General features: G+C 40.4%; 1 protein-coding gene across 8 annotated transcripts in view; it reads left to right on the forward strand.

The window, feature by feature from the left end:
- LOC115477839 (methyltransferase-like protein 25) overlaps window positions 1-12,215 on the forward strand; it is a 272,956-nt gene that overhangs the window by 162,329 nt on the left and 98,412 nt on the right. For all 8 annotated transcript variants that reach the window (XM_030214940.1, XM_030214935.1, XM_030214934.1 and 5 more), the window contains 2 exons: window positions 5,982-6,146; window positions 8,578-8,684. In XM_030214940.1, coding sequence (XP_030070800.1) covers window positions 5,982-6,146; window positions 8,578-8,684 — 272 coding nt within the window. The remainder of the gene's footprint in view (window positions 1-5,981; window positions 6,147-8,577; window positions 8,685-12,215) is intronic.

Below are 12,215 nucleotides of genomic sequence, written 5' to 3' on the forward strand. Positions count from 1 at the left end.
AGAGATCAGGGAATTACTAAGGTGGGAATGATAAGACGTGAGTAAGGGTTAGGAGTTAAAACCAGCATCAAAAAGGTGGGCTTTTAGCTTAGATTTGAAGATGGCCAGAGATTGAGCTTGACGTACCAGCTCAGGGAGTTTGTTCCAGGCATATGGTGCAGCAAGATAAAGGGAACGGAGTCTGGAGTTAGCGGTGGAGGAGAAGGGTGCAGATAAGAGAGATTTACCCAGTGAACGGAGTTCCCGGGGAGGAATGTAGGGAGCGATAAGAGTGGAGAGGTATTGAGGAGCTGCAGAGTGAATGCACTTATAGGTCAATAAGAGGAGTTTGAATTACGTGGAAACGGATAGGGAGCCAGTGAAGTTACTTGAGGAGAGGGCTAATAGAAGCTGTACCTCATATTTGAGTTAGGCGTAAGCATAGCCTAGTAGATCAGTGAGTGATAAGCTGATAAAACTCCCAAGCATCCAGTCTGTGGCAGAGCAGAATTTCAAATTCATCTCTGTAACTGTTTACCCTAAAGAAGTAGCAGATTCTTCCTCTTCCACTATACCCGTTACATACTTATTGTCTTATAAATCATGAATACTCTTGTATTGGATATACATCAGAAGTAAAATAATAACAAAAAACAATAACTACCATACTATTTGTGGAGGAGTGGCCTAGTGGTTAGGGTGGTGGACTTTGGTCCTGAGGAACTGAGTTCGATTCCCACTTCAGGCACAGGCAGCTCCTTGTGACTCTGGGCAAATCACTTAACCCTCCGTTGCCCCATGTAAGCCGCATTGAGCCTGCCATGAGTGGGAAAGTGCGGGGTACAAATGTAACAAAAATAAAATTTAAAATCGTTGTACATTCCTACATATAAATGTAGCTAGACTATTGTAATAGTTTGTATTAGGGCTACATCTCTGAGCCAAGTAAGCTTTAGATATCTTTCCTATTTTTTCCAAGATAATTTTTCAGATAGTACCGAGTTCTTCCTAGATTTAGCGTCTGAAAAAGGGTGTGGAAGCATATCTTTTTGCATCAGTAAAGTGTGTATATATAACAAATCCATCAAAAATGTTGAGAAAGTAATTCAGCATTTTCCTGTTCAGCACTTATTTCTTGAGCAGTAACAATCATTACATCAAAAAGGCATTTTTACTACTTACTGCCATCCAAACTCAGCTGATTTGAAAATTACTATGGGAAAGAAATCTCCTTTCCCACTGGTACTCTCTGGATTATTACTTCCCACACCTGATTCCAAAAGACACATGTCTTGAAACAGAAAAACAACACATGTAGTATTGTATCTGGATCTTGTCTGCTGTGCCAGTATGTATGTTTGACTTTCCCATTTCAGCTTTGTACAACTGTCTGGGAGTCCACGGGGCTCAATGAGAAAAAAGTCTGCATAAGCTTGCTGACAAATTGGGGATGATTGGAATAAAATCGAAATCTTTTCCAGATGACCTGTTCTTCCCACATCTCAGTATCTTAATTCCCACATCTTCTGAAGCTCTATATTGCAGGGGAAAATTGTTCTTTAACTGCTTATAAAGCACTTCTCCATCCTTCTCAATATTAAGTCAGTTCCAGTACTGTCTTCAGCTGGGAAATATCCAGCTTATTAGACAGGATACAGTGATGAAGCTGAAGCTATACGTATTTCTGAGATTTAGGGAATAGATAGTATTTGAAACTGTGCCAGTCTGCCAGTGCCACCTTGATTGGCGTGACCACAAATCAACCACTTATCCAAGTAAAACTGTTAGTAGAAACGGAAAATGACTGGAGATAAGACCAAATACCCAATCCATACCATTCACTAACCCTTCCTCTCCCTTAAAGATCCTATGTGTGTGTTCAGTGTTTTCTTGAATTTAGATAGTTCATTTCCAACACCGCCGCTGGAGACTGTTCCATCCATCCACCACCCTTGCTGTAAAGAAGTATTTTCATTAGATTTCTTCTGGACCCTTTTGCCTTTATCATAACTAAGCACCCTCACTCCGGAGTTTCCGTTTAATTGAGAAACTCGCCTCCTGTGCATTTATACCACTGAGGTATTTAAATGTCTGTATCACGTTGATCCATTGAATGAAAAGCATTATTAGCTTAGAGAAAAGTCTCGTAATAGAATCTCTATCAGCCTCAAAAGTAGAGGAGACAAGGAGAGCAGTTCCCTCAGCCACTGCTTCCCCAGACTGCTCCAGGAAATGCAGTGAGGTCCAAGCTATTTGTCTTATTCAGGAACTGTAACGCCCCTCCTTTTTGATAGATCCAGTACTTAAAGGGCACATGGAAAAAGCCTTATTTAAGTGGAGATTAGCCTTTGATGATACTTTAAATGATGTCTGACTGAGATTACTTAAACAAGCCTCTTGGTGATGATACACATAGGGAAAATTGAGCACTTTAAAGTTTACGTGCTTTGATCAGTTTTCACAGAACTCCAATTTGTGTGTGTCAAGGTACCATCTTAGACCAATGCAGAGCTGGTATTTTGCACTTGCTACTACTATTGTGTGTGTTTTTAAGGTTTCTCAGTCTGTTCCTTCACAGGCTGCTGCAATCTACCTGTGTCCCCCAAAGTCTCTAGTACCCTCAATGTAAGACAGTTTGCTGCAAAGAGGCAATTATCAACCTGATAGGCTCCTGTGCATAGCAGGATAGGGATAATTTTCCAACTTCCAATCCACATACCCCACTTTCTTCCTGGCAGCCTCTCCTTCTGTTGCCCAAACATTTGAAACCTCCATGCTGTGGTTCTGTCTAGTTCCAACACAGCCACACTAATGACTGATGAGAGCACTCCATCCCCGACTACTTATTCTCTCTTCTGGGATCTTCTCCGACTCTTGAAGTCCTTATATTTTTGCTGGTACATAACTTTTGGGCTGAGGGAAACCTCACCCCCATGTTGAGCCAAAGCTTCCTCCTTGGACACAATAGCAAGGGCCTTCCCTGAAGTCACTCTGACTCACAAAGTCAGTGTTGTCCCTCTCTCTTGGTTAAGCCCTTATCTGTTCTCAGCCCACACCAAGGGTTCTCAACCCAGCCCTCAGGACACCCCCAGCCAGTCAGGTTTCCAGTATACCTACAATAAATATGCATGAGATGCATTTGCATACAGTGGAGGTAGTCATGTAAGTTTATCTGATATATTATATTCATTGTGGATATCCTGAAAACCTGACTAGGTGGGTATGTCCCGAGCACTGGGTTGAGAACTCCTGGCCCACATTGATTCCTTTTGGTACTGTGATCTGCTCTCATGGCATTCAATACCATCTCTGTGCCAGTGACTCATAAATATATCTTCTGTGCTAGAATGTTAACTCCCAAATCTTATCCACTTCAGACTGTGAACCACAGGAGAGGCATTCATTATCGCCTCCTCCTCCCCTGAGATTGGAGAACTCCCAAAAGTGGCCTTGAGGTTTATCCAGATCCTGATTACATTCCAGAACCTAATATCTCAGAAAAGAGAAGAATTTTCTACAAGGATTCTTTCCTACCTTTTGCCTCCTCATAATGAGACTCACTCTGAACAGGAAATTTCCTACCCAAGATTTGTTCAGTCTGTTTATCAAGAAGTTCCTCTTCCTCTACAATGAGGCAGAACCAAGATCTGATGCATCTGGCCTTTTTAAACTTCATAGAAACTCCAAAAGCCACAGTGGCAAACCATGTACACAGCCTATTGTTTGAGCATCGGCTTCATATGAGACAAACACCAGTTGCTATTTAGGCTCTTTAAAGTATTAAGTATAACGAGCCCCAGGGTTCAGCAAAGTAGTGGTTGAATCTGCTGTGAAAAAAAAGTGAAGGCATACTCTGCTGTGTGGAAAAAATCTCAGGTTTCTAATCCATTTGGGAAAGAAAATCATTCTAGGAACCATGTTATCTGCAGGGATCACCACCTATCACTCGTACATAGTATAATATTTGTATACCATACTTCAAGAGATTTGTTTTTGAGTAGGTAGAGTAAACGAAAGCTCTATCTGAGCTAGCTGCCATTTTATCTTGATGAAAACATCATATAACGAAGAGATAAGGTAAGTTCCAGTCATCGCCTCAAGAATTTCAGTGTATGCTGTTGCCAGACAGCTTGAAAATAGCTACAAGAATCCATTCAACAAGAGGATATGTATTCCAAGTTGAAAGCTACATCTTCCACTGGAGACATGTTTTTCAGCTGCAAATTTAAAGAGACTGGGATAGCATGAAGGGTCGTTGTAGTGTTGTTCAGTATCCCTCTGCTGTAGCTCCAGAGTCTATACCATCTTTTAGAGGAATGAGTACAACTCGGTATAGGAGAGGTGATTAACTTATTTTCCTGAAATATTTTACCCCTTTTCAGGCAATCACAACGAGCCCATCAATCTTGCGCTAGGCCAAGAAAGGCTGCAAACAAAGTAGGCTGCTACCTTCTTTTGACTGTATTGTTTGAACAGTGGCAGGTCCTTTCATCAAAACACATCCTTAGGTAGTGAGTTGGGTGCAGTTCTTTCTTCAGTACTTCCTGCAACAAAAACAATAGCAGTGAAAAGAGAATGGCAGAAGATAACAGTCCTCTGGATATTCAGCATTGTCAAATCTGAATACCGTCATAGTTGTCAGTTTTCCCCCAAAGACCCTAATCTTGTCTCAGCTACCTCAGGCCCACACCCGCCTCCTTCACAAAAGTCCTACTTCTGCAAGTCTGTTCAGTAGAACTTGTTCTAATATAGAAAATAAATTGCCAGTTCTGTTCCAGGCATTCCCCAAAAGACCAGAGTATTACATTCCGTCTTGGACTTCAGAGACCTCAAACTATTTCTTTGCAAGGAGAAATTCAGCACACAAAACGTTTATGCTTGACCAAAGGGGTGCAGCTGTGTCCTCTGGATCTCAAGGATGCTTGTACACAGTATTTTATCCAAAAAGCAGAGGGGGTCTCTTTCTTCAGTGTGCAAACAAATCATTACCAATTCAAGTTCCTTCCCTTCAGCCTTTCCTCATCACCCAGTGTTTGTTTTTTATTTTGTTGTGCTTTTTTTTTTATTATTTACTAAATGTCTGATAGTTGTAGTGGTTCACCTGCTCAACCAATGATGTTTAATTTTCTATTCCTCAGGATTTTCAAAGGATTTAACTGTCTGTCTTGAGAGCATAACGATTTATCTCCTTGAAAATCCAGGGTTTCTCATCTTCAAAAAGTCAACCCTTAAGCTAACAAAGATCATATTATTCGTAGGAGCTTTTCTAGGCATGGATTAAGTAAAATATTTTTTCTTCTGCAAGAGAGAATGCAAAAGTTAATACACTGTATTCAAAAACTTACTTGCAGATGTTTATGCAGTGCATGTGATACGTTGTGCTCAACTCAAAATGAGAAAACCTTGATGGGAATTCAAATTCCAATGGAATCGGTGTACCCAACATCTGTGTTCCAGAGTTAGTCTGACGTGAAGCTGGCAGACCGTGTTAAAGTGGTGGTCGTCTGAGATTAACCTGCTCCAAGTTGACTTAGTAAGCCCATTCAAAAGCCAATAAAATGTTCCTCATCAATCATCTGGAACTTTGTGTTTTTATTCCCTCCTAGTGTGTCCCTTCTAGATGTAGGTGGGAGGGGGGCTGTGAAAAGTATTGGTTAAATTATGCCAAATGAACTTGTAGAATTTGCAAATTTTGTGCACAGAATTTTGCAGAATTTGCAAACTTTGTGCGCAGAATTTGGAATTTTTTTTGTGCAGAATTTTGATTTTTTTTTTTTTTTTGGCACAAAATTCTGGCAGGAGAGTAAAACGGGATCTTGATGCAATTGAGCTGAACAAATTTGTCACACTGAACATCAAGGTGCTAGTTTATTTTCTGTACACATCTTGTTTTAAAGTCTTCTGACTTACAGACTCAATGTGTCTTTTGAACTTATGTTTGCCATTCTTTACAGTGGGGGGGAAACAACTTTAATACATTATCTTTTTACTATTATATACAGATGTTGATGAATTTTCTGGCATTTTCTGTGAAAATTCGAACAAATTGGTTGATCTAGAATCTTTCCTTGATGCTGCTAAGGCGTTTTCCCTGCCATACCTTGGAATATGTACATCATTAAGACAGCTGATAGGGGTCCTGAAAGGGATGGAGGAAGAAGAGACTGGTATGTATTTGTTAATAATAATCACAGTGAACTGATTTTTTTGAATTATTTCATTTGAACCCTAAAAAGAAAACTAAATAAAATTTTCTGATAAGCATGCTAACTTATAATTCACAAGCAGGACAGTATATTCATTAGGGTCAACATTCAAAGCGATTTAAGTGAGCAGAAGAGGCTCCTGTCCTGTTAAATTGCTTGGAGATGGCTAACTGCTGATTATTCTGGGTAGTGCAGGGTAGTCGGCATCTAGCGATATTCAGTGCCAGGGCCCGGGTGGTTAACCGGGCAGATGCGACCACATAAAAAGTAGTTCTCTATTTGCCTAGTTAGCTATCTGTGTATTGCTACTGAAAGTTAACCGGTTTCTGAATAACTTCCAGGCAGCAACTTAATATGGATCTACACCTGCTGCCCCCAAACCCCCATCCGCTCACCTACCCCAATTGTGGGCCCCCCACCCACCCACCGTTGGTGATCTAGGATGGTCATTGGAGCAGGAGTTAACTCTATGCGCTTCTGGTCAAAAAATGATTGCCATAACTTCTAATGGTAGTCTTTCGGTACTTTCCAGTACTACGAGTCTCCAGTACTCAAGACTGCCACTAGAGGTCACACAGCCATTTTCCTACAGGAGGCAACATGGGCACGAGTATGAGAAGTTCATGCCTACCCTCACACCCCCTTCCCCCAGGCCAGCAGACACACAGAGGTGGGCCTGGGGGAGGCTTATAGATAGGTGGGTGGAGGAGTGCCTTAGGTGGGAGGGAGACATATCAGTGGGATCTGAGGAGGGCAGATGAGTGGTGGAGTTGGGGGGGGGGATTGGGAGTGGGTGGACACTTGGGGGGATCAGAAGGAGCCTACAGGGGGAGGAATCTAGACCAGAAAGGAGGAGGAGTTCCCTTATTCGAGCCCCAGCTGAATATCTGTTGGCATGTACGTGTCTAGATAGCCCCGGGTGTTCAGTGCCAGTGCCAGTGCCCGTTTGTATATGTGTGTGTTATGTACACATGCTTACTTTTTCCCCCATGTTTTCTCCAGAATCCTGCAGAACGTGCTGACTGCTTTATTCATTTTATAAAATTTATTTTGACAGCTGAAGCAGGTACATAAAAACGTACCATGTTGTGTACTTTGTGTTCTTAAATTTCAATTTCTTTGTATGTATCCTCTGCTTGCATAGAAAATAAAGTAATGGTTACAGTCGAAGTATTTATTAAAACAATCTTTAAACCAAGAGATCGTTTCCATGGAGTTTTCCAAAGTTTTTCTGAGCCCTGAACATTTAGATTTTTGGCATAAGCTAAAAGGAACTGGCAGCTTATATTGTCACTTTTGAAAAGTTGCTTTTTCAGCGAGGTGTGCAGCTTTACACCATCTGATGCATGTAAGTTATGTACATAAACTGGAAACATGCCCTTAGCCTACCGATGCATATGCCCCCTTGCAATTACATGCTATAAATCTTTAACTGCCAATTGTGGTGTCTCTGACAGGGTTATTTATGTTTAAAAAGAAAGTTCCTTTACTTTTTTGTGGAACTTAGGGGCCATTTTACTAAAGCCACGTACGCGCGTCCTACGCGTATCAATTTGAAACTACCACCCAGCTACAGCGTGGCCCAGGCGGTAATTTCATTTTTTACACTCATCCACTACGCACGCTGGAAAATTTTCTGTTGTGTGGCGATAACCGGACAGTAGTCAGCATTGTACGCGTGCTGACGATTACCGCCCAGTTAACACGCGAGACCTTACCGCTAAGTCGGTGGGTGGCGGTAAGGTCTCAGGGCCAAAATGGACGCGCGCCAATTTTCATTTGGCCGCACGTCCATTTTCGGCCCAAAAAAAGGCGTTTTTTTTTGCAGGTGTGCTGAAAAATGGACATGTGCGCGCGTCCAATACACGCGTCTACACCAGCACAGGCCATTTTTCGGCGCACCTTAGTAAAAGGACCCCTTACTGTTTGTAGATCATGTTGATCCCTGACCCTGTTAACATTTTTTTTTCCCCACAAACTGCCTGAATGACCATGTCACATGGACTATTTAACGACAGGTTCTGAGATGCTTCACCCTATTAATATCAATGTGAAAAATGACTTTGAAGACTACTAGGCAACAGTTCTGTGCAAAGTTTCCATGGGTGGGGTGGAAGAAAATTAATTAGTGGTTTTTCTTTTGTGTGTTTGGGTTCTTTTATGATGATTTTGGCCATTCTTGGCAAAAAAGCAAATATGAACCTTTGCTATTGTCTTGGTTTTTGTTGTGCTCTGTGTAAGCACCAGAAACCCAGGAGATAGGAAATAGTAAAATGAATGAAATGAGAAAAACCATGTATGTGCGAATGGACAAAGAGCTCTCGTAGGTTAAGGATGTAGGAGACAGTGTTTGTACTCATGATGTATGACTTAAGCTGTGTTTGTTTTTCAGATAAAAAAATGAGAACAGATGAGTTTATGAATTCTAAGAAGTCACATGAAGTTCTGGTGATGTCACAGCTAGTAAACTGTTTAGCAAATTATTGTGGCATAAAGCAGGTAACCATGCTGTATTTATTTCATAGAACTTTTCATATTTTTTCTGTATATTTATCCCTGTATCTGTAGCCTCTAAATAGTTATCCATACTGTTTGTTTATTTACACTTGATGAATCACCTTTTTTAACAGATATGTCAAAGCGATTTACAAAATAGTTAAAAACATATGGGGAAAAGAAAAGGGAACGTCAAAAAATATATAGAAAAGAAAAAAAAAAATCACATCAAAGAAAGTAAAGTAACTACCTAAGCTCCGAGGTCTTTCCTAATGTCCAAAGAACAGTCAACATCAAATTCTGTATTTCATGAATCCTAATAAGTGAGACTGGATATTGGCAAGAAGTTACCCTTGTATTTAAATAATAGAGAAAATCGGGATTCTTTTTTGGAGAAAGGACAAACTGGGATGACAATTTTAATAGTCGGTTGGTTTATTTATTAGGATTTATTTGCCACCTTTTTGAAGAAGTCAATCCAAGGCAGTGTGCAGCCTGGACATAGGCAATAAACAATTACAGTAGTGAAATAGTCAAATTTATTTATTTATTTGTTACATTTGTATCCCACATTTTCCCACCTATCTGCAGGCTCAATGTGGCTTACATAGTATCATAGAGGCGATCGCCAGTACGATGTGAACAAATACAGAGTGATTTTGTGGTAGAGTACAGATCATGTGTGACAAACACATTTGGGAATCGTGAGGGGGCAGAGTTAGGTTGAAGTCCAGTACGTGTTTTGGTTCCGTTGTGTTGAACGTTAAGGTGTTTAAGTTGGATCGTTGGGGTATGCCTTTTTGAACAGGTGAGTCTTTAGTCATTTCCAGAAGTTTAGGTGGTTGGTGGTTGTTTTCACGATATTTGGCAGTGCATTCCATATTTGTGTGCCTATATAGGAAAAGCTTGATGCATAGGTTGATTTGTATTTGAGTTCTTTGCAGCTTGGGTAGTGGAGATTTAGGTAATTTCGTGCTGATCTTGATGTGTAAATGAAAGTAAACGTTATAATCCAACACAACAAATGGTGTATTTAGACAGACAAGATGATGTAACAAGAATGTAGGTACAAAAGAAGGAAAAATTGTATGTACATTCAGAAAAAGTGCAAGCAGCTGATTTTAGGGTATGTGTGGTGAGCAAGTCCGGCTACAGTATGTGGTTCTAGCTATCTATAGGCAAGGGATACAGTTTTAATTACAAACAATTCTTCATCATTAAATATTAAATGCTCCAGTCATGTGGTAGTCAAAAATGTACACAACCCTAATCAGTTATAAAAGGCCTCCCAGCTACACAAAGCCATTGTTGGAGTATGAAAGAACAATTTCTTTTGTTTTTGTTTTGTTTTATTTATTTTTAGCTTTTAAGTTTTGTGTTTTTTTTTTTTTTTTTAATAAATGTAGTGCTTCAGGATACTCTGCTCTTAAATTGCTTCCCAGAACAAACATGAAACGGATAAGGTAATTAAAATTAATAAGCGAGCGCCATGAAATCGCAGCACATGTTGAACAACCATATAAAGTGCCCGAGGCTGACTGTTTCAGTAACAGATGACTGAAGAAGTACTTTGGTGCTTTTAGCTTTATTTCGAGACCTGTGATCCCAGCTGGGTGTTGCAGTGCTTTGTTCCCCAGTCAGCAGCTTGACAGAATACAAAATTGGGCTTGAAAGCAAACTTATTTTGTTTTTCTATAGCCGCTTTTAAGTAAGATACTAGAAGAGTCACTGCATACACTAACACATTTATTAAAAATGCATATGCTGCACCTTTATCACACTCTTCTTTCTGCTGAACAAGTAGGATTATTATTATTATTTATTGCATTTGTATCTCACATTTTCCCACCTATTTGCAGGCTCAAAGTGGCTTACAGAGTGTGGTTATGACATAATCATTTCATGATAGCAGGTACAATTCTTATAGTTTGAATGTTGGTAAGAGAAGATAGGCATAGTCGTTTCATGATAACAAGTACAGTTATTACTGTTTAAAGATTAGGTAAGGGAGGATAGACGGAAAGTGTTAGGCAGGTTAGAGGTGAACTGCGGTAACTGTGTGGATTGTTGAAGTAGTTTGTAGGCTATGTATTTTCCTTGTGGGCCTTTTGGAAGAGATGAGTCTTCAGGGATTTGCGGAAGTTAATTATTTCGTCAATAGCTTTCAGGTCTGTAGGTAGAGCATTCCACAGCTGCGTGCTCAAGTAGGAGAAGGTAGTGGCGTGTGTCAGCTTGTATTTTAGTCCTTTACAGCTGGGGAAGTGCAGATTGAGGTATTTGCGGGATGATCTTACAGCGTTTCTGGGAGGCAAGTCCACAAGGTTTAGCATGTAGATTGGGGCGTCTGCGTGTATAATTTTGTGTACAATTTTGGTGAGAGCCTAGGTTTTTAAGAAAATTCAGTATATTTGGTATGGAACAAGTATGGACAAGGCAGTCAGACCTCTCCTGGCACATCTTTCCTCCCTCAACACCACTGACCTGAATAACGAGCAAGACTCAAAAACAAGTATATAACTGAAAATTAAGGCTGTAGCTATATTAACTCGGACCCCTATTTACCAAGCTGCATTAACGTCAATGCATTTTATGTCTGGTAAACCATAGCCTACAACTATGCTTGCTCCTTAAACATTGGAAGAAGATGCATGTCCTTCCACTTCTCAAAAAGCCAACTCTACATCCAGCCAACCTAGGACATGATCATCCCATTTTGATCTTCCCAGTCATTAAAAAAAAATAACAAGAGAATGTCGTATGTTTTCAGTTAATCTTTTCTGGATAAAACCAATTCGCTCCATCTGCGACAATTTGGGTTCCAGAAGCATCACAGTACCGAGTTCTGCTTACTGTCTTTACTGAATAAGACTAGGCATTATCTAGGTGCAGGAAAGTTTGTTCTGTTGCTGTCTTTGTATTTAGCAGCAGCATTTGACTTAATCGTCAACTGCTGCTGTTGAGCCGCTCTGTTTTAGGCACGGGTGGCGCAGTTTTGTTGTGGCTCAGATCATTTCTCTTTCCAGTTACTTCCGGTAACCACATGGGAGTTCTGCCAGGCTTCATGCTGGCTCTGGTATTACATAATGTGTTTCTCAGCCCCCTTGCAACACTTATTCAGTTTTTAGGGCACGGGTGTTCAATCTTGGCCCTTGCCAGATTGGTTTTTCAGGATTTCCCCAGTGGATATGCATGAGATCTAATTGCGTACAATGGAGGCAGTGCATGCAAATCGATGTTGTGCATATTCTTTGGGGAAATCCAGAAAACCCAACTGGATTTTTTTACTGTGGTAAGCACACGTTAGAGCTTACCACAGCTTAGTGAATGGGCCTCTATGTGTCAGCTGTAACAGTACAGTTAATACAAATCAAAAGAAAAAAAGCAGATCAAAAAAGACAAAAAAAAATAGAACAAGAGGGTAACAGAAGAAGTGGTTTATTACAAGGTTACCCGACGTGGCCACGTTTCGCCCTCAGGCTGCGTCAGGGGTTCAAAAAACTGCAAAATAAAAATACATAATAAATAAAACATAAA

Source organism: Microcaecilia unicolor, chromosome 9, assembly GCF_901765095.1.
Source record: "Microcaecilia unicolor chromosome 9, aMicUni1.1, whole genome shotgun sequence".
Taxonomy (NCBI): Eukaryota; Metazoa; Chordata; class Amphibia; order Gymnophiona; family Siphonopidae; genus Microcaecilia; species Microcaecilia unicolor.